The sequence below is a fragment of the Gallinula chloropus genome, assembly GCF_964237585.1.
Source record: "Gallinula chloropus genome assembly, chromosome: 6".
Taxonomy (NCBI): Eukaryota; Metazoa; Chordata; class Aves; order Gruiformes; family Rallidae; genus Gallinula; species Gallinula chloropus.
Window position 1 is genome coordinate 15,640,271 of NC_140091.1, and position 27,346 is coordinate 15,667,616.

At 46.4% G+C, this 27,346-nt stretch overlaps 1 protein-coding gene across 1 annotated transcript; it reads right to left on the reverse strand.

Moving 5' to 3' along the window:
- On the reverse strand, positions 1–26,352 carry SYDE2 (synapse defective Rho GTPase homolog 2; the record flags this gene model as incomplete). Its single annotated transcript, XM_084266076.1, has 7 exons — positions 1–580; positions 4,962–5,193; positions 6,038–6,219; positions 11,528–11,654; positions 13,521–14,620; positions 22,089–22,820; positions 26,241–26,352. The coding sequence occupies 7 exons, from the start codon at positions 26,350–26,352 to the stop codon at positions 78–80; spliced, it is 2,988 nt and encodes a 995-aa protein (XP_084122202.1). The 3' UTR covers positions 1–77.
- Positions 26,353–27,346: the final 994 nt, after the last annotated feature.

Genomic DNA, 27,346 nt, shown 5'->3' on the forward strand with positions numbered 1-27,346 from the left:
ACCACTCCTCAGGCAGCACTGGGCAGCCCAGTGAGAGGCACAGAGGCAGTAGGAAGCGGCATCATGCAGGGCAGGATTCAACAACTCATATTTAGCTTGTTTTTGTTGAGTTCCCTTTCCAAGTTTCCTATGAGAGTATCAATACTTTCCTGAAGGTCTTTGAGGTTCGCTCTGTGATCCACGGCGGAGTCTATTGCTTGCATTGTCAGATAGCTCTGAAACGCACGCTCTCCGGGGACGGGTTGCGGGTGCCTTACCGGGGCATCCGACTCCTCAGCTTTGCTGCTGTCATCCCCGCTCTCTGTGTCTTCTGAAGGGACATCATCGTAGTCCGCTTCACTCAGGCAGTCTTTTGGGTTTAAGAAGTAGTTCTCCCCACAACTACTCCAGTCTCCAGCGTAGCGGTTGCTTGATGGGCTGTCCAGACCCGCTGGCCTTGGTCTGAGCACCCCAGACATTTCACTACCACTCAGATTCAGCATCTGAGGTCTCTGCCTCTTGGGTCTCAGGTAATTCAGGGAGGATGGGTGCTCGGGAAACGCATTCAAATGTGCTGGTTCTCTGGCAGGCGAGTGATGTACTGCAAGAGAAGAGAGGTTAAACCAGAGTCAGGGCTGACTCTGTACTGCAACAAGAAAAGTTCACGACAGATGCCCACTCTCTTCCCTCAACTGCACACACTAACTGCATGCATGAATACATGCAAGCTTACAGCCAACACATTCCACTACAGTGTTTTCTGCTGCTGTTCAATGTAAAATAATTAGAAAAACTACTGTAAAAGCTCAGTTTTGAAGATTCATGCCAGACTCAAACTGCAACGAAGAGAAGCCTATCTAAAAGTAGAAACTCCCAGAGCACCAATTAAATTCATTGCGTGAGGTAATCACCATCCGGCTCTGGGTCAAAGACAAGCAAACAGCTCAGCTCACACGCTTCGCCCAGGCTAAGGGTAACAGAAAGCAGGCACAGCAAAAGAGGTTAAAACAACAAAAATACCACCACAGAGAAACACCTAGAGAAGCTCAAGACACAGCGAGAGCTGAACTTTTGTGCTTCTCTCTTGCCCTCGTGTTCTGCACTATAAAAAGAAGCTCATCTGCATTACACGCTGTTTTTCTAAGCAGCCACAACCCCAAGTCAGACACACTCAAACAGGTTTGACGGTCATGTTACCTGAGCTCGGGATTACACAGCGTTAGTTACTAAGTCTCCTCCGCTGTTACCGGCTTCCTATGGTAAACAGCAGACATGTTTTCACTGACTCGTGCCTATAAAACGCCTGAGCTGCAAAACTTCGTTTTAAAGAACCCATTACCTCTTGTAACTGGAAGCAGAGACTTTCTATTCCCAGTCACCACTGGTGTGCAGAGACCTGTGCGGATCACAGTCTCTCCCTCTCCTCACACACAAGCACAACGGCTTGGTCCTGAGGTACGCCCAATGCTCCTCTCTCTTGCTGGGTCCATGCTACAGGTCTCTCTCTAGGGGATTTTAGTTTTACTTTACATCTCACACAGTAACATGCAATAACGATCACCGCTTCCCCCCCGCTCACTGGAACAAAAGCCCTTCTGTTCAGACTATGCTCCATTAAGACGAAGGGCCATGGGTTAACAATAACTTGCCAGTATAACATGGCCTAACCAAACAAGGACTATTTGTTTTCGGTTGGAAAAATACGGAAATTGAAGTATTGCACAACATGTTGATTATCAAGCTGTCTCAATCTGCAGGAGATTAAATGTAAGGGACTAGACTGCGATCCTTCCGCCGGGCCCAGCTGCTGTTTACACTGCATGGCCTTCGCCTCCTCACATTTCCACATCCGTGTTTTACCTCCCTTTAGCACAGTGTCCCACACAGTTCTTGTAAGCCAAGGGCCAGCGTTTGGCTTCAAGGAAGCCGCTTACCCTCCTCCTGCACCCACCTGCTCTGGTTTCCTACTGCAGCCCCACCATAAGCTCTCTCTGCTCCTGCGCAGTATTTGCTGCCCAAACAGCTCTTTATCTCACTCTTCTACACACGATTCCCATCTCTCCTGTGCTGGCTCACAGACCTAACTGAAAAGCATCTTTCTATTTTTGGTGGTCAGTAACTTTAGTGCTGCCCACCAGCAGCTGACAAGGGAGCAGAAATGCCCTCCACTGCGTCAAATGCATCATGAAGCTGCACTGTATGTCAAATTAACTCTCCTGTTACTCTAATTTCCAGACAGAGGTTTCTATAGGGTTGCAGTGAGCAGAGCCAATAGTTTTCTGGCAGCGCTGACCCTGAGCATGGTCAGTATGTCCTTGTTACAGGTACAGGGTCCACTGTCACAGGAGGTGACTCTAAGGTATGGCCATATCAGGTCAACATAGTATGGAAAAAAAAGGAAAAATGCAGCCATTCACAACACTCATGAGCAGCTCCAAGCTGTCTAGCCAGCAAAATCCTTTTGGCACCTGCAACTCAGCTGCCTGAAGACCCGCTCGGCTAAACCAGAGCAGAGTGGCTACCAACATCTCACATGAGCACACTATTAAAAAACAGAGCTCCAGGGACAGGGCACAGGATTAGACAACATCCAATGATAGTTGTTGGGATTCTTTTCCTCCATTGCATTAGTTGTACTCCTCCCTGCAGGAGGGAGCCTAGTAATACTCCCCAGGGGGAAACTGATATACGAGGAATGAAGTAGAAGCACATGATAGTTGAAATCACTGTCTCACCCAGAATATTCTACATACTAACCAATATCTGATGTACCACAAGAAGTATTCAAACATTTGGAAGACCTCAGTGTCAGAAATCAAATGCTGCTGGTCAAGTGAGCTTAAGAGTCAGCTCTCTTCTTTTGCATTTGCTCCACTTGTCCTGATACCTCACAGTTTTACCCAAGAAAGGATTAAACCTTCCCTGAAAATTCTCTCTCTGACAATTAAATCAAAAACTGAAACAAAAAAGATTCCCAAGAAAACCTCATCTTTTAAATTTATAAGAAATTTCCACATTAAAAAAAAACTTTAACAAGTATTACTGGTTTAGTACAGCAGACACTGTTGAAGATGACCTGCATAATAGCAATACAGTACAGATTCCTATACTGGTTTTGTAACCATAAAACCCCCTTTCATTAGCAGCAAGCTCATACATCTTATGTAGTTTGATTACAAAGACTACACACTCACCTGCCTATCCTGTGCTTTGTCAGCTAGTGCACGTTCATTTATACCTCATGTCTAGGAATCGACAACAAATCCAGAATCGTATAAAACCTACCAGATACAGGTCTTTGCTAGATCATGCCTACATGTCAGGAGCCCCTGCTGGGCCCTCCAGAATAAACTGCGTCAAGAACCACCTAGCTGTGAATGGCAATTTCTCTTTATAATGTTTCCAAAGAGGGGAAATGATGGGAAAAGAAGAAATAAAGCTTTCTCCCCAAACACTCTTGAAATGAGTTGGGGAATTCTTTGTATCCTGATCACAGAGTAGCAGTGCCAACCTGGCTGGCTCAAACGCACCCACAGGACCTGTAACTCAGTATCAAGAGCCATGAAGGGCCTGACCTGGCCACATTTCCCAAATAACCCCAAGTTTTCTATGAAAAGTAAACCCCTTCAAGAAAAAATAAAATAAAACCAACCCCAGATATACTACTCATTTAGATAAACTGCAATTCCATTGCATGCTTCAACTGGTGCAGAAATTCATCCATTTCCTAGGAGCCATCCCTGTTCTAAAAGGAAAGAATTAAGCAGCCATGTAATAAGCTGAATCTTCTCTTAGCCTCGCGAATTAAAAGGCTTACACTACTCAAATATGAGAAGTAGATATTACTCAGGTTATTCTCCACACCGTTGGCTGGACCACCATGAGAACGTAAGATACAACAGCACATGGGACCCACCTTCGGCATGGTTAGGCAGCTTTCAACAACTGCTTGGCCAAACACTGTCTGAAAACAACACTAAACCCATCAGACCCAAACCTACCTTGCTCCACAGTATTACCCTCACACTCTCCTGTTTACCTGAAAAGCTGCAGTACCTTTGACGTTGCTGACTTCAGGCAGTGCTTGTGCAGGAGAAAGCTGTGGTTCAGCAGGCTGAAACAGATGCCATCCTGGCTATTCCCACTGCCTTACACCCCTCTCAATGCCAAGGCAAACATGAACACTGTGTAATCATTTTGCATTTGAAAGGCAGATCTTTGCAGAAAGTGTTACATTTACTGTTGTAGCTTATTAGGAAGATTAGAATTTCACCTCCCTTCTTACTGAGAATTGACCCCAAACTGTGCAAAAGCATTATGACCTCTTTAGCTCCTAGTTTCCACTTCCAAACTACTTCACGTGTTTTGGTTTGGGTTTCTTGTTTGGTTTGGGGGGGTTTGTTGTTTTGTTTTGAAAACATTTATCCTTATACAAAGCTCTGCAAAAACAACTAGAAGTTGCACTGCTCTTACTGTAAGGATATTCCCAACCCTGCCAAATTACAAGGGCAGAAATAAAGTAACCCTTTGGGTACCTCAGAAACAAACGTATTCCATACACAGACAGTCCACAATGGCTAAAGCAGGAGAGCAGAAAGGGGGAGAGGAGAAAAAAAAAAAAAAAAAAGAAATATTAAGAAAACTCGACCCTCAAAGCATCCTAATTCAGATGTGGAAACCTTACTGTCACCGGGTTTGTTTTTTCTAGTGTTTCCACTCACCTAGAGCACTCTTCCACTTCTTATATTACACTCAAACTCTGCCATCTGGTAAGAAAGCAATTAGAACAGTGACCGAATACAAAGAGTAGATTATAAAATTGGGATGATTTCTTTAGATTAACAGATGACACCATAGTACCTTGTGATCTGAGAATTCCAAAGCTGCTCAGTTACCCTGTAAATTAACATACGCTGCCATACAGTACAGGCAGGGAGTAACAGCTTGAGCATTTTCCCTTGATTAGACTGAGGAAACTATACCTGGCCACAGCTGGAGCAAGTAGTGAAGAACCTCTATGTGTTTTTTGAAGTCCAGGGCACTAGCAAGCTCTTCTGAGTCTGTGAAGACTCTGTTGTTATGGTTGGTGGTCTCTTGCCGCTGGCTCAGTAACACGGGCCCAAAACACACAGCTAAATTCTGGCATGTCATCTTATTTACTTCGTGGTAAGAAGCCACCAGCTTCAGGTGATCCAACAGCATCTTCAGGGTAGCCTGAAAGAACACAACACTGCTCAGGAAAGAAGACACAGGACAAAGGTGGTGCTGACACCCTAACATCACTGCTCCAGAGGGGCAGGACCAAGGCTGACAGCTACTGATTTTCTACCAACACCCACCAATTGGACATTTAAGTGCTGATTAGAAAAGCAGAATCAGACTGCCACAGAGCAGACTTTCTGGTAAATTCAGCTTGCTTCTTACCTGACCTCAGTTTTACACGGATGAGTTTTCCCTCAGTGGAAGAGGGACATCAGGGAGGGAAGAGAAGCTGTAGAAGTACCCATGATCCAGGCACATCAGAAAATAAACCCTCAATATGACCTAAGCATGGGAACAAGCTTCCAGGCACTGTGCAGGCCACTCGATCGCTCTCTCCACCCAGAAATGGGCTGGTGGTGGTTTTCTACAGAGATGAAGCTGTCGGGTAACGGTGCACAGCACTATTACACTGCACAGCATGGGAAGTGAAGGCTGTGCTACACATTAGGAAAGAGGAACACATTTGCCCGTGCAATTATGGCAAAGAGATCAAAGGGCTCCACAGAAACGGAGCAGGACACTGCACAGGAACAGTGTAAAAGTAGCGATCGCAGCTTTTCATTCAGTTTTACAGAGACAACATAAAATGCAAACTAGGATAAATCCAGCAATGCAGACCCTCCCATTAATCCCAGCATGGAAGTATTTTCAAAGGTGTGGAACATCAGAAGCCCCAGGCAGCCCACAAAGTCAGGACAGAGGTGCATGTGTTTTGACACATTTTTATATCCAGTGTGAAGATGTTCCTTTCCTTTCTGAACCATGCAATGTACCCGAGCCTGCTAACACCACTCACCTTCTCAACATCTGGCAGGCAATCCAGGAGGGCCACTGTGTGCTCAGAGTCACCTGGGTCATTCTCACAGCCACCTGCTGTCATTTTCAAGGGATTTTTCACCATGGCATCCAACACCGCTTCATAGAGCTGCTTGGTTATGAGGGGAGAGGGCAGCTCTCGCAGGTAGTCCTTTAGGACGCCTTCACAAGAGACACAAGGACAGTTGCTTTAACAAGCTGCAGATTCACTTTCCAGCAATTTTTGGGAGCACTACGGCACATTGGCCTCATGCTTGGGAGTGAGGGATGGGTGGATGACAGCAAGAGAGCTGAGTGAATCAGGGGTACATGAGGGATCCCCACTGCACGAGCTAAGAGGTGCTTATGCAATATCCCCATGGGGCCAGGGGCACCTAGTGCCTTTGTCCCCACAGTCCCAGCTGCTTCACCAAGCAAGGCAAAGTTATTTATCAGGAACTAAGAAGTGAAACCAAGGGAGGAAGGTGTGCTGCACCCCAAGAAGAGGGGTGCATACAGGGGCTGCAGAGGGGGGTACCCCAGAACAAGGTTAGCATCTCTCCAGGTCCCCCTCCTGGTTGGGGCAAGGGAGAGGCAAGGAAGGGGCTCTTAGCAATCCGCCTCCCGTCCAAGGAAAGTTGCTCCTGCAAACACCAAAATCTGCAGCCTGATGACACTTCCCACTTTATATACAACCAGCAATTAATTTTCCTGCTGTTTATTTTCAGCTATAACATTATAAACAAAAATCCCAGCATGACATTTGGCAAAGTACACAGTATATTTTCACAAACCAAACAGATCTCCTGAACAGGAAAACACAAACTACCCCTGTGCCTCTGGGCACCCTGTATTCCCCAGCACACTGTTCGCTTCTGCTGTGATCAATGCAATTCCCAGCCAGAGGAGACCCTGGCCACAACAGCCCCACACTAAGCCCACCCGGATGCGGAGACAGACTGTGTCACTTGGATGCTGGGGATGTGATGGAGGGGAGGGTCTCCCCAGGGGATGTGACCACCAGGCAAGCACTTCATTAAAGTCCTTTCACGCTGCATCCTTCCACGGATGCAAACAAACAAGGAATTGAGCATTTGTGTTGCAGTAAGCTAGCAGCAAAGGATGGCCAATGCCCCAGTTTTGGACAGTGTTTCAGTGATTCTAGGAACAACAAAAGACCCAAAGCTTAAAGACTTCCAATGGCACCCTCTGGAAAGGACACAAACAGGATGCCATCCAGGAGCAACGTATCTAGTGTAACTGACTCAGACCAAACAAGCAGAGCCTGCCTCCCAGCAGCTTTTACTTTCCTTAAAAAAAAAAAATGCATTCTGAGCCACAAACACCTACCTATTTTAGCTAGATCCCAACTGAACCCAAACACTTTAAGAAGAAATGGTAGATTGAAAGAAAAGCTTTTTGAAAACAGGTACTGTAATTAACAAAGCAGCCTGTCCTTCAACAAGGCAATGTTGGAAAAGTAGAAGGGTTTTTTTAGCACCTACTCATTGCCTTGTAAAATCCCACATCGGGGTAAATACAATCACACTGTGCTATTTAACAAAGCAACAGCTTTTACAAACTCAGTCTTTATAACCTGTCAATTTAACTGTATAGCAGCAGTCATTGCTATGAGGTAATTTCTAAAAAACCACAAGGAATGAAAGTCAACATTTCCCCCAATCAGAGTCATGTTCACACGCAGAAGGCAAGTGAAAGTTGGCTTCTACCTGTACAAACAATTTTGTTTAAAAAAAAAAAATCAAATTACTGCATGCAGCAGTAAGTCAGCTACTCAAGCCATGCTACAGAGCAGCGTGAGCTGAAGCAGCAGCATCCCTGGAGCCACTGGACCATCTCTCTGCACAGGGCAGCCAGACAAAGCTTGTGCCTCTGCAGACCACCGCAGAGCGCCTAACAGCCTGCCCAGCACTTAAAACTGGAACCTCCCATCAGGGACACAAAAATACAGGGATGGTTGTTTGCATTTTCCTGAAAACATATTCCCTCTGGTGGTTTGGGTGGTTTTGTTTGTTTTAAGAAGAGTACTGTTGCTTTTGTTAGTGTTCCACTCAACTAGCTAATTTTTGTTTAAGAACTTACTCATACTCCTCCCTCCCCACCTTCCCCTCATTTTAGAGGGCCACATTCCACATATGGATTAGCTGGCTGAAATATTTATGAGACAAATGTGGCAGAGGCCGGTGCTGCACAAACACACTTTGGGCTATTTTTCCATCCTCAAAGCACTATCGAGAGATGCTGACTTACCAGGGTCTTTGTTTCAGCTGTGCTTTTATTCAGAGGGGGGAGGCTGAAATGTGAATCAGCTTACAGTAGGAAATGGTATGTCATAATCAAATCAGCTTATACTGTTGAAACACCTCACAACCATCTATTAATAACCATTTAGTAGGAAATCCTGAAAGAGCTTCCGGAGTCACAGGACCACCACCTGCCAAAGGGCTTTCTCCTATTTGGCCCTCTAACAGGATAGTTGGGGAGCCATGAATCCCCCCAGAACTTTCTAAATCCTTTTGCCATTCACTCAGTTAAATTAGCCCTCTAAGAAACCACTGTTGTTTTTCCCCACGAATCCACGCTTCCCGCTGCTGCCAGCCCACTAGCACATTCCCCTTGACACAGCCACACACAACAAATTTAGACAGTGAGCAGAAGCCGCCATCCACTTCATTAACTCCTCATTTTTCTGACCCACTGAGCTGTTAACAGTATTGCACGCTTTACGTGGAGATAGGAATTCACGTGGATGCAAGGCAGCTCCTGGTCAGTTCCCAAAACTGGCTGCACACTTCAGACCAAGCCATGAGCATGCTCAGCTGTGTGCAAGCCCGCACTAATCCTGACAGCATTTCTCAGTCAAGATCTGATCACTAAATATTCACTCTTCAGTCTCTGCAGAGCCGCAAAAGAAAAACAAAACCCCACCAACCAACTTTTTAATCTTCTGGAAGAGCAGCCCCACACAAATTTCGGAGAGGACAGAAGGCTGCACTTGTTGCCAGATCAGCCAAGATTTATGCTGAGGATTCCTGTTTTGTGGAACACGTTTTCTGGCTCACAAAAGCACAAATCACGTGCAGCAGCCGCAGCGCTGCGAATACAGCATAACACCTCTGGGGAAACATTGCCTCTCAACGTAGCTCTGTGTTAGGGAGGTTTTGTGGGCTCTTCTATTCCTAGCAGTAAGCACAGTGGGTACTGCCGGGCTGTCAGCAAAAACTGCAGGATCCCCTGCCAGTCCAGACCAGCCCTTCCCTCCCGCTCCCCCAACTCACATGGGACCCCACACCGCATCCTTTCGACACAGCTCTAACAGCTATCATACAGCAAACCTGCAAGGGAACCAGGGGAAGGAATTACTTTTTAACGTACTTTCTTAAAACTGTGTTGCCCCTTGTAAGGAAGCCAGCATGTAAGCAAGCCCCTGCTATGAAACATACACAAAAGCACACTCAGCAGTCTTTCCATAAGAGAAAACATGAAGGCTTTGTGTAGTCTTTTCACACTTACAATATAAATTCTGGATGCAGGAAAGTTACACTTTGGTAGTACAAACCATAAAAGGACCAACTGCCCTGCATGACCTGCTCGGTCACCTGCAGTTCGCCACCACCAATGAGGCTGCAGCAATGTACCCTGAAAAATGGAGGTACACTTTTCTATTTAACCACTGCATCGTGGTGGAAAGATCAGTCAGCCTGCACCACTGCCCTTCTAGGGTTCTGCATCAGTACCAAGCCCTCCTGGAGTTCAGCAATGTCTGGGTGGCTCTGGATGAACAATGTACTCAGGAAAAATCAAAATGCTTATGAAATGTTACAGGTTCTTTTGCATATGGATGAGAATCAAGTTCCTATAGCCTTTCCCATGACACTTCTGAACTGTTTCTGCAAACACTGTTCCCTTGTAATGATTGCTTGTCCCATGTGACTGCAATGCCATTTTTATTATTACAGATTTAAAAAAAAAAAACCCAGCAAAGTTTTCCCTTAGTTTTACATTGACCAAATCACAGTCTGCCAATTGTCTGCTTATGAGTCAATATCAGACAGTTTCCATTGTTTGGTAGAAAGCAACTGAGGGGTTATCCCCCATCCGCTGCTTCTAAGTTGATTTACAAATTCAGGAAGAAAACAGGACTTCAGTAATATCATGAAACAATCAGATCTTCGAAATTATCACAACTTTTTCCTCATTAATTTATTTGCAAAGAGAAGAAAACTGTCTCACTTAGAAGTCCTTTTCTACTATTTAGCTTTACTGTACACCTCCTCTTTATAACGGGTGTATCCCATCAGAGGGGAACAAACTCAAGTTTCTGCTGCTGGGAACACTGGTACTCGTGAGCAATCTAAACCCAACAGCGAGGCAGGTAAGGTGAACTGATGGCTGGGCATTTGGAACCAAAAGGTTTATTTATACCAGTAAATGCCACCGAGTAACACCTTCTGATCCCGCTGCGTGGGATTATAAAGTGTAACGAACAGAATTCATTCCCAACACACTGAGATGAAATAACCCACTAAATGGTACAACTGTCCAGTACAGCTGGACGGTCGGTGTTCCAGAGACTGCTCTGGCACAGAACATTTGTACCCAGACTACCGCTGCCGCATTTTCCATCCCTGGATACGTCGGAAATTAATGTTCCTGCCTAATTTCCTGCAGCAATTGGTGTACTCAGTGATGCCTGAAATTAGATCAACCTTGGTTTATATAACAAGTATCAATAGTTATAAAACTGTTCCACTTTTAAGCAAACAAACAAACAAAACCCATGAACTACTTGCTTCAGCTCTGCGGTGTAAACCCTCACCTAAAGAGCTGATGCAGACAACGACCTCCTGCGCCCGTACTCCCAGTCCTCCCAGCCTCTGCCATGAGCTTGCTACACGACAGCAAGTAAAGGGTCTCTCCTGTGAGCCAGAGAAACTTGCCATTTGATTAAGTTTTAAAAGCAGCAGATGATCAAATGAAGGCCCTTTCCTGCAACTCTGAGGAGCAGCCCACACAAAACGACTGGAAGTGTTTTGAAAAATCCTTCTACCACCCACACACAGGGAGCACAAGGGGCTGATCCAAGGTGACCCCTGGATCGCATGCTGTAGCGCAACCAGCACGTCTCTGATCACAGCCAAAGTTTCCAAGTTCAACTCCAAACCCAACAGCAGAGGTTCAACCTGACCAGCAACCTCGGCTCCTTTCAGATCCCCTCTGTCACTGCTGGAGCCACTCCCGAAAGTGCTTCCTTCTGTGCCCCCTTCTCTCCAAATCACTGCTGCATCACATCAACACATCCCAGGTATACCGCACTCCTCCTCCTCAGCTTTAGCAACACAAGGCAGCAGCATCTTACATGACAACAGAAAACCAGTCCCAAGCATAACTTCAACTTTTAATGGGTCCCTGACAAACAAGGCACTACTCTGTATTAAAAAAAAAGAGCAAGTTGATGTATTATTATTACCTGTTATGACATTAATATCTGGGTACCGGCTTTCACAGAGAGTAACAGCCTTGCTGTCCCTCTCAAACGCCTCTCGAAGCTCTTTCTTAACCGCGGCCGAGCCACACAGGCGATACAGGCCCACCACCTAGAAGCAGAACAACAGCCACACATCAGTTACTTTCCTGTACAGAGGACTAACAATAGACAACGTTTTGTCACATGTTTTGGTTTTTTGATAAGGGCCACAAAAAGAACTGTTTGGAAATGTTAAAGAAACTCAAACAGCACAAGCCATTCACATCAGATAATAATGGGTGTTATCAAGCGACACACAAGAGACACAGTTATGCCATAAGTGAGTAATGCTCACGTTTTCCATAACAGTGACCATGCTGAGCAGTGCTTTATTGACAGACCCTGAGCTTTTAACCAGAATCATTTAGTACTTTGTCTTTACACAAACTTAGGAAACAAAGAAACACAGAATAAGCTACATAGCAAACAAAGCTTAAATTGTATTCGATGTTGGTAACCAGGGTTTCAGAAGAATTATGAAGACTCCATTATGGTATCTCTATGATGCTGTTTTAAGGACAACAGGTGTTTCAAATTGTATGAGAAGTTCTATGCAAAACAGGTGATGTTTGTCATGCTCAAGGCGATAGCAATGAAACCCACACCACTCCTGGACCAAACCGCCAGTTCAATCATGTCCTGTCACACACCCAAGTGTTACATTTTGTTATTATTTACTTTTCATTTTCAGCAACACCATTTATACAAAACACACCTACGATTTTAAGGAATTAAATATTAAATATGTGAATTTATTTTAAGAAACTTTATAATAAGGCAAGCATACTGAACATCAAGTACCTTGTCCAAAACTGCCATGGACTCAGAAAGACATAACACCCCACCAACTTAGACCATGCAATCTAGGTTTGCAAACAAGAGTATCTGAGTGGCCATATATTAATTCCTGTTTAAATAAATGGAAAGTTACCCAATGGAATTTGGACTCCCTCTTTCTCAAGACCAAATAAATAGTAGTATTTGCCTAAGACAATTTCTTTTCACCCTAAAGTTGTCTAATGTCACATCTGAAATTGAGGTGGAGATGTCACACCATGCCAGTAGCCTACAGTCTATAGGAAAGTCCAAAACATGAGACAAGCATATGGTTAAAACAAGAAGTTAACAGTATATTTTGCATTTTTTGTTCTCCCTGTGCAAATACACAAATTAGATTTCATGCTCAAAAGCACCAGGTACATTCAGACAATTCAGATCCCAATCGCCTCATTACCAGTGTTGCCTTGATTACTCAATATTATTTGCATGACTAGGTGCTAATAAGCCCAAAATAAAACGCTGAAACCATGCAGCACATACATCGGAGAGAATTAAACTTCTCTTTTCCACTGATTCACATAACATGAGGAGCAGCATTCACAATAAGGATCAGAGTTATCGTCAGTAGTGACTTCCAGCAAAGCAATTACACAGAAGTAACCCTTTCTGTCTATATTTTATGACCTACATTATAAATAGCATAGTTAATCTTGTAACTCCTGGAACTACACCCAACCTGTCGGCAATTTAACACAGTAACAGAGGTAGGTGTGATGACTCCACCTGAGCAAGAACAGGTGTACAATAAACCGAGGGCTCACACATGCTGTGCAACTGCCTGCAAGAGTCCTCCCACCAGCTTCAAAATCGTTGCCAAGCAGAACATCTGACCTTAGGACCGTGTGTCTTTCTTCCTAACAGGCTTCTGAGCTTCTGCAACTGGGGATTCATTTCCATACCTCTCTCATACATATTTTTGTCCATTAGGTTACACTGACCAGTAAACTGTATTAAGATGAAGACACAGCAGCAGCAGCAAAGTGATGTCTACAGGTGTTTTTAATCTCCCTTCCCCCCCCATCACTGCTCATGCTCTGCAAGAGCAGCTATCCCAACACACAGGTACTAACAGAACAGATTAAAACATGCACAGTACCTGACAGCCTCTCTTCTCAATCTCCAGAATGCATTTCTGCATCAGAAGTGGCACCATCAAGCCTGCATTTTCCTTCTCTACAACCTTCCGAGCATCTACCCCAAACATCACGGGCTCCCGATCTGCATCGAGACCATCAAGGGAGTTCTCCCACTGCTCCATGAGTGACAGCTTGACATAAATAAGCCCCCTCGGTTCCAGTTTGACAGCCAGCTGATGTGTCTTTGTCACTCGGAAGAGAGTGGGAAGAGCCACAGTTCCATGACAACACACCCGGTTTTTCCGGGGGGTGGGTTCCCAGCTGAACACCACCAGCTTTAAGTGCTGAGCGTTTTCAATTTCTATGTTGAACGTATGGTCCATATCTAGAAACGTTGTCCTACACGTAAGCAGGGCTGTTCTTGCTTTATTTACTGAGTCAACCTGTATTGCACAAAAGACATCTTTCGAGTCTATTCTTGGCGGCTTTAAGTCTTCAGCACCGTAGAAGTGAATGCTCATGAGTCCAGAGATGTACTGAGAGCACTTGGGTTGATCAGAAAAGTTATAGTGTCTGAAAGCATCAATATCAATTTCAGTTTTACCACTGTTACCTGGGAGGCTCTCCTTTCCTTTCCCACACTTAGTTTCTTGTCCATGTTTACTGGATTTTGTTATAAGTTCAGGAGAGTCGCCATCACTGAGGTAACCACCTTTGTTGAAGGATTTGGAGCTCCTTGAGCTTTTCTTTTTGTAGGTGTGCTGTGATGACACACTGCTATCCAGATGATAACGACTTATCACATTCCTGCTGGCAGTGGTGCTTGAGTTTCCAGAAGATGGCAAAGACACTGTATGGCTTGTATCCCGGCAGCTACCTTTCGGCAGGGAAGGAGGGTTGTCTGAACTAGTATGGCTTGAAGTTCCCTTGACACTCAGTTTCCTGCTCAGCTCCGGCAGCTTTTTCATTTTCATGGAAAGCTTTCTCACAGTCCTGGGGGATTTAATTCTATCAGGGAACGGCCAGTTGATTGATCCACTTTTTTTCAGAGGACTGGGACTTGGAGGAGAAACCTCTGTTGAGGGTACCTCAGCCTTGTGTGCAAGTACAGCTCCAGACCCTTTAGAAGAAAAGAACAGAGAAGGAGTGATCATTTTCAAACTGCTCAGTAACTGCCGCTCACAGCAATGAAAAAATACATGTTGAAGTAAGGGAAAACATGTTGATGTGTTATAACTTGATAAAGGCAATTCATTCAGACAGCCATCGTTCATTCATCAGTCAGATGCTCAGGAGCATTCAGAAAGTTGAGCTCTGCTGGCTTGTTCAGCCAGATTTGGCAGTTCATAGTCAAAAGCCAGATTTGTTCTGCTTTACGGAGATGAAAGGGCCAGAAACTGCATATAAACACACGAGCCACCTCGCCCACTGCATTCAGCTCCATCTACTTGGGCCATACCCCCATACGAGCAGCACGGCTGCATTCCTGTGGCACTGGTGGAACGAAACCAGTCTTAAGTGGGAAAACACTGGAATAGGGCAAACACACCCTTCTCTATGAAGCAGTTAGCTATGCAGTCAAAACGTCAGTATTGCCCACTCCTCTTCAGTCTAAAGGAAACACACTTGCCTCTAGTGAAGAATACGAATATACTCTTGTGCATCTTCCTCCCTTACCCCAAAGAGCCCCACACCCCTGTGGTATAAACACAGGCAGACTCTCACACCTCCTCTTCTGTTTTGCTCAGCTCCTCCTCTCTGCCACAGGATGGAGGGAGAAGGAACGCAACAAGGATTCATTCCTTCCTAAAGCTGCATCCTGCACTGCCTCATCCCTGCCAGCAACTTGCCATCTTTCCTGACACAACCATCCCACAACAGAGTTAGTTATATGGTTTCCAAGTGACATCCTCTTGGGAAATCACCTGCCTTTCAAGGTACCAAAAAAAAAAAAAAAGAAAAAATCTAACAGCAGGCACTGATGCTAAAGAGGGAAAAAGAAGAAAACCCCAAACTCCCTCAATTTAGCAGTAGGAGACAACTAATTAGGAACACAGTGGGACATAAGCCAATACCCCACACAGTCAGGAACCTGCGGTTCATCTCATGCTCCAATACTCAATATACAAATACCAAGTTATAGCTCCAGCTTTTCTTGCTTTCACCAGCATGAGGCAGTAATGACTGCGGGAAAGGCAACAAATTAACACCAGTTAATAAAGCATGTAAGAGGGAAACTCAGGCCAGTATGACAGATATCATAAATAAAATTACATGAGCACTTTCACTTACCACTTTTCTATCCCTCGAGAGACCAGCAGTGGATCTTGCCATAACTGCACTACTTTGCAAATTTTACCAGCTCCCAACAGGATTCACTCAACCTTGCCTTTGCAGACTAGGGTACCAGGGCTCCCCTAAGCATGCCAACCCTGCATGGTGCAATTAGCCCGAACAGCTCACGGAGACTCAAACACCTATATCCACCTGTCACCTCCCCTTGCAAGCCAGGGAAAGGGAGAGTCTATTTACAGCACATAAAAGAAAATGGTGTTTTCACAAGATTCTTGGCAAATCATACTTTGCAGTGGTTTCTTTTACAGATTTCTCAAGGTCTTACTGCTTTAATTCAAAACTAACCACTTCAAGTCCAAATCACCATACAGCTAATGATTCTTACAAGCCCCCTTTTCAACCAAATGAATTTGTACAATTTAACTATAACTTACTTTTTATATTTCACTTTGTTAATTCAGATGATCTTTGACTAAAATAATTTGTGGTGTTGTTTGGTTGGGGGTTCCCCCCCCCCCCCCAAAAAAAAAAAAGCCCTTACAAAGACTAGCTTTAGCCCCAACAAAAATTTGGCTCTAATAACTTTTGCAAAGAGTTGCTTAAAAGAGTTATCTTTTCAGTTTCAGTTACGAAGAATGATGCATAGAATCTGTTTTCCAGAGCAACAGAGGAAAATTCATTTAGCCCGGCATCTCATGAAGTAGTCCCCTTGCGGGAAGGGCTGTTTCCAGCATGCCTGCTGTGCTTTTCTGGCAAGCAGCTAGTTAGAAATGTGGCATTTGATAAAAGCAGACAAAGCCTTCCCTTGTACTGCAAATCACCGCGCGGTCCCACTGGTGGGCTGGCCCGGAGCGCGCTGCAGCCATCAGTGCCATACCGCAGCCGCTAACATTCATCTTCCCGTTCTGGCAAAAGCCTCTGGCACAGCCTTGGAAAAGCAGGCCAGCAAATTAATTTCCTCCCAGCTCATTAGAGGCGAAGAGTCAATCTAACGCTCTTACTTTTGTGTGTCCAACTTCTGTGGCGTTCAGCACCGAAGGGTTCAACAAAAAGTATGTGGCTGAAGGGAGAAAGCAGTTGAGCATCAAGCAGGGCAGCACTCCCATCAGCATGGAGCCTCAGCCATTCCACCACAGCCAGCAGTGTCCTGAGGAATGCGCACAGTCTGACAGAGCACACACAGCGCAGCTCTGTCCGAGCAGCAAAAGGAGCTGTAGCACAGACCAGTGACACCACCTCCTCACTGACCCGTCCCCACTTGCTGCCATTCCGTGTCCCACCTCAGCAGTGACGCTTCAAACTGACCCTTACAGAAGGACGGCAGGAGGAGAGGAAACAGAGGTAGCTGTCCTACCAAGGCAGCAGGAGGATGGCAAGTTTTATGTGATGCAGCTGACTACATACCCATAAAATGTATTTATGTCTACAGTGAGAGCAAGCAATCACCAGAACAATGTCCCCAGGGACACACGTGAGTTCTCATCACCAAGGCAAGAGAGGACCCCAACTATCTTCAGCACTTACAATGCAGCCCCCACCAGACACCAGCAATGATTTAGCACAGTAAAAATGCTTGTCTGACCCTGCTTCACACTGTTTACATGTGCTTGGGCACATGCGTTGCCCCCATACTGACTGCCAGCAACGAGTGCTACTTCACAGGCATGTCTGACTACCCTGTTCTACATGCAACATTCCTCGCTGCTTAAGGCAGGGTTTCTAAGTTATTTCAGACTTCCTCATAAAACCTGTAACTTATTTTGGGGACTATGAGTTGAGGTCAGTGAGTAAGTCAGAAAACTATCAGTTCCTTCTGACAGCAAGCCACTGAAGTATCAGCCACTCTCATAGTTAATGGAAATGATGAGATCTGACCAAACAAAGCTGGTATGCAATTTAGTTTTTCCTAACATTCTCCAGACATAATTAACAGGTACATTGCACCTAACACTGAAAGCATTTCTGTAAAATAATGGCATTAGTGTTGAAGCTCTAAGCCATTTCATTTTAAAAAGAGAAAAAAAAAATACAGCTTATACTGAGCACTTGTAACTTTCAGAAGCAAAGTCTTCTCCTGCCCAGACTTTTCATTCATTTTCTTTTATTATTTTTAAATCATCCCAGTGACTTTTTGGGAAAATGCATTAAAAATGAAAAAGCAGCAAATCAAAGCAGAAAAGCCCAAATATCTCAAAATTGTTCTGGTAGCAACACTGGGCGAGTGACAAAGGGCCACTGCTTTTCTGTGCTGGATGCCACCAGAAATAATGATCTGGACTCTCCGCTGACAGAAACAGCACAGCTCCAGCAGTGCCAGAGGCTGTGAACATCACCAGGCACAGGCCCATTACGACTTCTCATCCTCAGGTAGTTCCAGAACCGTTCTGATAGAAAACTTCAGAGTAGAACTGTAAACGCCATCAAGAGAAGATTCATGCTATATCAAACTCAACTTCAAACAGATACAAGGAAGGCATCACCTTTATCCACACCACCAAATGGGGAAAAAAAAAATCCTTAAAAAAGCAACTAAAGAAAAAGCTTTTAAAATTGGGATAGAATGGAATTACACTTATATAACACCTTCAATATCTAAATAACTGGAAAAATCTCCCCCTTGAATCTGTAAAAAAAAAAAGGAAAAAAGTCTTTTTACCCCTATAAAAACTACTATTTTGACCAATGCAGCCTCCGAGGCCTCTGAATTCCATCCCACATAATGCTCCAGGGTCAAGAGATGAAGAAATTACTAAAAGGGTAAAGAAAAAAGCCTCTACAAACACTGCAATGGTAGCCTGTTTTCTTCAACCACTACATACACTGACATTAATTAAGCTGCGAGAACCTCATCCACCCAGGGATCGTTTACAAAAGATGTAAAATTAACAGCTTTAAATAGCCCACTAATTAAAACGGGAAGTGATTACAGTGTCACCTCCGGAGGCTCACGCATGCCAAGAGATGAAGGGCCAACCACTGCCTGCTCTTCATCCCAGCAGTGATCCTCAGAGCATCTTCAGCAGCGGTACCTCATCACAGAGAACAAGCACATGCAGCTTTACATCTCTGGGCAGACTCAGGAGCTCAGTGTGTACAAATACAAGTCTGCTGCAGCTATTTCAAACATTAATGATGCTGCAAATGCACAGTCCAGATCCTGGCAAGCCACAACGTGCAAGTCCTATCAGGATGTCTCCAAGATACAGACACATTTGCAAGATGACTCTGGTGATTAGGTGGATGCTAATCCCAACAATAATCCTCCCTAAAAGCAAAAATATTACAAATTCTTCAGAGCTCCACAATCTACATGGATCTCAGAGGCTGACATTATAATGGGATTTTTTTTCTGCAGTATTTTGCAGGTGATACATGCCTCTGAAAACACAGAGTTCAACCCTTAACAACTGTAAAAAAATCTTATTTAATTTTATTAATGCAAAAAAACTACATATGCAGTATGAAGAACTCATCACTGTTATGTACTGAGATATCTCTATTTTCCAATCACATCCATTCTGCCTGGGCAAGGAGACATCAAATTCAGAACAGCCTCAAGGGTCCTTTCCACTGAAATTCTTCTCCCACAGTCCTCGGAGCACGAGTTGGCACTATGTTTCTACATTACCAATTTGGAACCAACTTATCTTCAAGTCTCACCTTTTGTGTACTTGTCAAACAAATATGTGAATTATTTTCCCAAGCTCTGCAAGAGGGATGCCTTCTTTTTAATCAGTTCCTTTTTAAAAGCCATCAGGGCTAGAATTATTCACTAAGGAATTACCTGACAAATCCTATTAACATAAATGGCATTTACTGCAGAAAGTAACCAGATTAACACCAGGAACTACCAGTATAAATTAAGACTACGGGGCAAATTAGCACCTTTAAAACTATGATCCACTTTATAGATATTTCCTGCCAAGGTTATCAGTATGCTGCTGTTTGGAAAGACAGTAACTGAATTCTCCCATTCAGACTTTTTTCTTAATCTTCTGTCTAATAAAGACTAAAAAAAAACGCAACAAAAAGAAAAAATTCACAGCCATTTTCTCTCTACAAAGTTGGAAATCCAAACAAGGCAGCAATGTTTGCAATTTTAAAGGTAACACTGATGACATTATCCAAAGAAGAAAGCAGCAGATGACATTTATTACTATCTATTTTGTTGGCTTTTATAGTGCCCCATTGTTTTCTGTCCATGCTTCTCCAAATCTAATACTTTGGACCCTAATGCTAAGCAATACTGACATACATAACACATCAGTACAGAGGCTAAGCAGGCTCTTCCCCAAAGCAGTAACTGCATCTTTGTCAGGAGTTACTGCTTGACCTACACAGCTCCCCACAAACATCCACATCAATTTCATTGCTGTTGTGTAATTCAAACAAGGTCCTAATACAAACGAAGATTGGTCATACTGCCCTTCATGAAGTAATCTCATATGTATGAGCTGTCATTTTAAATTTGACTTGAAATAACTGTAGACACCTTAACTGGATTAAAGAGAAGAAGTAAGCCACTTCTCCATAATAAAGCCAATTACTGAGCAGCAGGGATCCACTTCATCATCAATTAATCTATTCAATGTGATCACTACTCAATACATGCAAAAGGAGAGCTGCATTTAAAGCAGCTTAATTAACTCCAGGCATAACAAACCAATCAGTGGAAATTCATAACACTTTTCTCCTAGTTTCACAAGACACTTAAAATGGGAAATTTTGCTTTCAGAAATAAATACTTCTTCAGTATAAAACTGATTTTGACTTTCTTCTTCTTGCATAAAGTGATTTTTTTAAAAAAAGAAATAGTCACCTATATAGTATGAGATTAACCACCTAAATGGGAGTGAAACAGCTTGCAGGATGCACACTGCTTTCCCAAACAAACTGTGCTTACCGACCTCTCCAAAGCACCTCAACATCCAACAAAAAACAAAAAACCCAAAAAAAACCAAAACAAAAAAGATCCATAAAACCCCCAAAGAGCCTACCTAAGACACGGTATTTCATCCATCTTGCAAACCAACATAATTGGTCAAGTATTGGATGCAGCTAGAAAGTCAGCGATTTCCACATAAACACCCATTAACTTTAACACACTTTGCAACTAAAAATACACTTGTATCTGCAGCATTTCCACAAAAATGTGAGCTCCCAGAAGAGAAGACTGGCTGTGTTTCCTCCTGCTGTTTACAGCAGTTGCTTTGGTGCCTTTGAAAACAAGCCCTGTTCCCAGAAGCAATCTCCGCCCTGGGAATCCGGGCACAGCAGCTCCCAGGACGCAGGGACACAGGGACAGAAGCCTGCCAGGACAGCAAGGCTGGATGGGGTCAACCTGGCTGGGAGGGAGGAAACTCCTCAAAGGGTAATGCAGACCTGGGCTCCAACACCAGTGTTCCAGGTCCTCTCTGCTGAGCAGGGCAGAAATACAGGCTCATCAGCACAAAGAAAGTGTGAGCATTCGCCAAAGAGCAGAACCCGGAACTCCACATCTCCTGGACTCCATGGTAACTTCTAACCCTCAACAGGATGGAGTTAGGGTCAAGACAATATAAAACAAATCGGTAACTAAAAATAATGCCTGCTTGTAAAGGGCTGTTGGGTTTTTCCTGATTCTTTTGCTTAGTGTGGCTTTGGTTTTTTTGATGGAGTGGGAAAATCTTTAAGATGCTGAATTCACATACTAATGGAATTATGAAAATGCAACTATCAACCAGTCAGCCAAAGATAACAACGAACAAAGAGGCTGGCTTCTGAACTTGAAAACCACTCCGCTCCAGTCTGCTAGATTAGAGACAGTCAACAAGACAGCAGTTACAGAAAGCAGCATGATGAATAGTGTTTAAATGGTCTTCTGAAAAGTGTTAAAGACTCCCAGACAAGAAACTTGGGCAGATAACAAGCAGGCTGGAGGCTGGAATCCAGGTCCAGGGTTAGATGCTGGCTAACAGAAAAGAAACCCAGCGTGTCCTCACATTACCAGGCTTTAGCAAGCTGGTTCTGTAAAACCTTTGTCTTCAGTGAGGTGGGGGCCAAAGAGCAGGGAGGAGATCCACACCTGGACATGCCATGAACAAACTGATTGAGAAACTGCTCTACAGCTCCACATTTAATTGGGCAGACTCACAATTCAAGTCATTTTTTAAAAACTTGACATGTATTTGCACTGCAAATTTGCTTAATAAAGATAAAAGGAGGGGAGAGCAAAGCGAGAGATCCAAGAACAGTTTATTATTCCTCTAAATGAAGACAGAGGATGTCACACTTACGTTCCTGAACCCCCTTACCTGTTGAAGGGCACTTAGAGACAGGATGATCCTCCACTGCTGACAGAGCGGGAGCCTTGCAGGCAAATCTCTGCCGGTGCTGCTGCATGTGCTCCCCAGGATGCACGGCATCAGCCTGGCTCGCTTCGCTGGGTTGAAGCACCTGACTGTCCCCCACACTCTCCATGGAGCGTGAGGGACCCTCATGGGGACCTGGGGCCATCCCCAAGTCACCCATAGCCGGGGGGTTGTACCGAACCATCAGAGACCCCGCAGCAACAAGGCTATTCACAGCAGAAGGGCGGACCCTCGGCAAGTCAGGCTCATCATCTTCAGGGATCGGGTTGTACCATATTTCTCCTTCATCATCTGCATCGTTATCCTCACCGACATCCAAAGCAGTGCTCCGTGGCACGGCCGGGCTCGCGGTGCTTGGCGAGGCACCGGCGGAAGCAAAGCTGCGTGCAGGGTGCTCCCACCCCACCGGTGATGTGGAAGGTGCCCATGGCACTGCAGGTTCAGGCTGCGGGATGGGAGACTTGGGTACCAGGATAACAGCCCCATGTGTTTCCTTACAGGTGTTTTCTTCTTCCCGAGGAGGGGGAGATCGGTGCGTGCTCTGCTGCAGCCAGCTGCGTTTCTTGGAAACAGTAATGCTGTTCATACGCGGCCTGTGCTCAGGGACCTCGCTGGCCAGGGGAGACGTGGGCTCCTTCCTGCTTCTTGAAGCTATGTAAACATTTTCTATTAAATCTGTTCCCAGAAAGAAAGGCAAAAAGAGAAAGACAAATGTTGAAGAATGTCATTTTGGTTTCAACAGATGAAAACTATGCTGTCATATGACATTCCCATGAGACCTTATCCGAAAGGGCAAAAGATAAGTTGATGCGATCATAAAATTAGATTTCAGCCTGTCAAAGCAGAACATGCACTTAATTAATAAAGAGTCTGGCTTGCTTGGCTGTATTTTTAACACCATGTAATTTAGATAAATGGCAGTGAGATAGCCCCTCTGAAAGGTCACACACACCCAGGCAGAAATAGCTGGGTTTTGTTCAGCTAAGTTCAGGTACAATCAGTTTGGAAAGTTGCTATGTAGTATTGCCAGATTTTGCTTATGCCAGTGAAGAAACAGCCCCTGGTTTTAGTATAACGTTTAGCTTAAATGGCTAAACACACTGCACAGACCCACCTCTAGATTTAGATACAAAACAAAGGCAAGGAGATGTCTTGCAGAAAACAGTCCAGAAAAGGACTGTCCTTACTAGTTTCATCCGTTTTAGGTTTCTATGTTAATGACCGAGGAGGTAAGATCTGAACCACCACCCTTATGTTTGATAAAAGATTCATCATTTGGTGATTTTTTTTTTTAAAGGAGGTTTGCTTGTTCAGCTGAACTGTGATATGAATGTGGTTTGTGACCTGAAGAACTAGCTTGGTTCAAAGAATTAACAAAATAAACCACGCATGTTGTGAAGCCTGTGCAAGCCTCTGCTGAAGTGCCCTGCTATGCTGGGGACTAAGTCAGTCAGTTAACAGAATCTGGGGAAAACACAAAAGCAGGGCTGAGGACGCCGATCTCTGGCAAAGTTCCGGTGATTTGACAACCACCATATTCCTTCCCCCACCCACAGCCTGGAAACACAAGTGTGCCTCTGTAAAGGCTCCCCCTGACATAATTTCACTACTACTTCAAGACAGACCTAACCAAAAGGACGGGAACCGATCTGAAAGGGGCATAGGACTGCAACTACATTTCCAAGAAACCAATTTGGATCAGGGGTTTCTTGGGCAGGCACTCTCCTCCCAGGGACAGCTCCCTCAGAGCCCTTGGCTTGCACACAGACAGCCCAAGGACCTGCTCCGGTGACATAAACTGTTGGAGCAGCCGAGCGCTCCACACACAAAAGCATCTGTTACTTTCCGCTACGCTGCAGGAACGTGGGCCCTTCACAGTGGTTAAGACAGCCTACACTTCCCAGAAGATCTGCTTCCTAAGAAGTACGGTGTGCCCAAACATGCACCCAGCCACGCGCCTGGCATCAGCCTCCGGCTGCCCCTCTGCCCCGCCAGCAGCAAACGCGCAGAGCAAACTCAACTTTGTTTCCAACACCCATCCAGGCATCTAGGTGACAAACCGTCTGCACAAGCTTACTGCAGAAACATTAATGATCAAGTAGCTCTGGCGCACTCTGATAAGCTCGCAGCTTGCGGAGGCACACTGCCAACCACACGTATTCAGAACTACACCTTCCTCGTCTCCAAATCAGCCAACGTGCTGCCCGGGGTCAGCTACTAAGTGTTCACTGAACCTCATGCAAATCACACGCTCACACTCAACCCTTCCAGATGCAGTTTTTGCAACTGGCAGCGGTATTTGCAAGCACTGCCTTCCCTTTATTCGAACCTGGCCCAGCTCCTGAGAGCCCTTGTGCCTGTGTTTATTTTCGTAACAAGCTGTTTCACATGCAAGTATCTGCACAACCGGGGCTTCCATCCCACAGAGCAAGTTTCCAACGTCGTTAGCTGCTACAGTAATGACTGTTTTAAATAACATACAAAGCTTTCAGAGGGGCACAGGGCTGGCATCTACTGTTGGTTCCAGAGCAAAGGTTCATTCAGGAGAACACCATTTACTCTCAACTAGTACTCTGAAAGTTTTAATGTATTCTAAAAATAGATATCAAACCTACACTCAAATATAAGACAACAGATCCTTCCCAAAAAGGCTTCAATACGGTGCTCAATAAAATTAAGTCAGGTATTCCCTTCACCTCCTACCTGATCTCAAAAAAAACCCCAAACACCTCTATCACTACTTAAAATTTAAGATGTTACGGTAACAACACATACGTGCTCAGAAGCCTCAATGTTTCAGCTCAACCGAGGTCAGAGCTGACACTCTGCTATTACGTAGGCTGATAAAATATTCCAACGTGATTCTGTGCACGGCTTTGGGGAGTGAGGAAGGGGGGAACAGCTTTTTCCAGTCTCTCCATATATGGCTCAAAACAATCCACGGTTCTTCTGCTCCCAACAGCAGCCGTTTAAGCACATTCGTTTCGTTAAGTTTCCTGGTAAAACTAAGAAATGTAACAGCTCTGTATTTAAACGGAGCAACTGCAAGGCTAAAAATCTATCTATGAGCTTTCGGTGCATCATTAAAAAATCCAAGCAAGCAAACAAAAGGCAGAGAACCACACAGGCAGCCGTACGGTAAGAAAACGCGCGGAGGTTCGCACAAAGCCGTGGTCCGAACTCCAGAACCTCTGATTTTAGAGGAGGAACCCGTCACTGCCGAGCAGCGGGGCGACCGCGGATGCGAGGCCGTTACCGCCGGGGATCGATCGGGCACCTAAATTTAGATTTGCTGAAGTGCCTGATCCCCGCTCACAACAAATCCGAAGGTTACCCAAGAACTATAAGACAAACAAAAAACCTTTTCCACACACGAGCAAACAGCCTGCGTATCGCCGGCACCCCCACCGAACCCCTTGTCGGTGTCGGGGCTCCGCGTTGGTTCCTTACAGCTTGTGCGAGCTGGCACTCATCAACGAAAATAGAGCTGGGTGTTCAACACGGAGGACGGCCCTAGGGCAGCGCACGGGGGGCGAAGCGGCGCCGAGCCCTTCCCTGCGACCGCAAAGCCCGGAGCGGGGGGAGCCTGCCGGCCGCCGCGCCCCGAACCAAGCCGCTCACGGCGCCCCAGTGCAGCCCCTCCTGCCGCGGCACGGAGTAAAAGCCGGCGCGGGCAGCCCCGCACATCCCGTGGTGGGAACTCCGACCTCCCGGCAACACGCGAGCGAGCGGCTGGCACAGCGCGCTGCGGAGCCCCGCCGAGCTGCCCCCGCGGAGCTGCCCCCGCCGCTGCGAGGGGCAGAGAGAGTTGTAAAAAGTTCCGCCTGGAAGCGGATCCGCTGCTGCTGCACGGGACAGGCGCCTCAACAGAGATAAAAGAGGCACAACCCTGCGCGAAGTCTCACGGGGAGCCGGCGCCCATCCCTGGGAGAACGCGCACGGCGCACCCCCGGCGCCCACGGGACCCCTCGCTCCCCCGGCCCGGAGGGTACCCGGCCTCCTGCCGCGCGCGCCCGGCAGGTGGAAGGGCAGCCGTGGGCCGGTGGGCGGCCGGAGCCCCGCGGCCGAGCCCCGTCCCGCCGCGCCTGCACTTACCCTGCGGGGCACAGACCCCTCCGTGGCGATGCCCGGCGCCCGCCTCCGCCGCCCCTCGCTGGGACCTCCTGCCCCGCAGCTTGGAGAGCGTCCTGCGGAGCGGATCGGCCATGCCTGATGCTGCCTCCCGGCCGCCTTCAGCGGGCGCTGCCCCCCGGCCCGCGGGAGCCCGCGGCCCCCCTACGCGGCGGCGGCAGCCCTGGGCCGCGCTGCCCCATGGCGGCGTGGCTCCGCGCGCCCGGCCCCGGCTCCGCCGCGCACATACTTGGCATAGCTGAGCGGGGTGAGAGGGCGCCCCGCAGTGCGCATGCCGGCTCGCGCCGCCCCGCCCCGGGGGCCGTGCCCGCCGCTCCGCACGGGCCCGGGTCGCGCCGTGGGGCGGGGAGGCGCGGTTGCGTGTGCTGGGTACGGGGCCTCCTCGCTTCGGGGGAATCTGTGCCTGCGGTGTAGGGCGAGCGGGACCGCCCGTGCCTGCCCGAGGCACCGCGGGGGGGACAGTCAGCCCGCCGCCCCGGCCCCGGGACCGTCCCGCTCGGGCACAGCTCCCCGTGGGTACCGAGCCTGTCTCACAACACCTCGGCGTACCATCTTCTCCATCAGCCGCATCACCTTTCCCGGCGAAGGCCGGGGGTGACAACATGCAGATTGCTTTTGGGGTTCTCCAGAGAAGCAGCTGTGTGTGGGCTGTGGGCTTGTTTCCCCTCAGGGCTCAGGCCGTGCGTGGGGCAGTTCTCCCTGGCAGGCCTGTAGCCTGTGTCATAAATATGTAAAGGGTGAGTCAGGAGGATGGAGCCAGGGTCTTCTCAGCGGTGGCCAGCGACAGGACAAGAGGCAGCGGGTGCAGGCTGGAGCATAGGAAGTTCCATGTGAATGTAAGGAGGAACATTTTCACTGTGAGGGTGATGGAGCACTGGGACAGGCTGCCCAGAGAGGTTGTGGAGTCTCCTCCGGACACATTCAACCTTGTCTGGATGCGTTCCTGTGTGATTTAGTCTGGGTGATCCTGCTCTGGCAGGGGATGGGACTAGATGATCTCTTGATGCCCCTTCCAGCTCCTAAGCGTCTGTGATTCTGTGATTCATTGGTTAACATCTGCATGGGTCTGT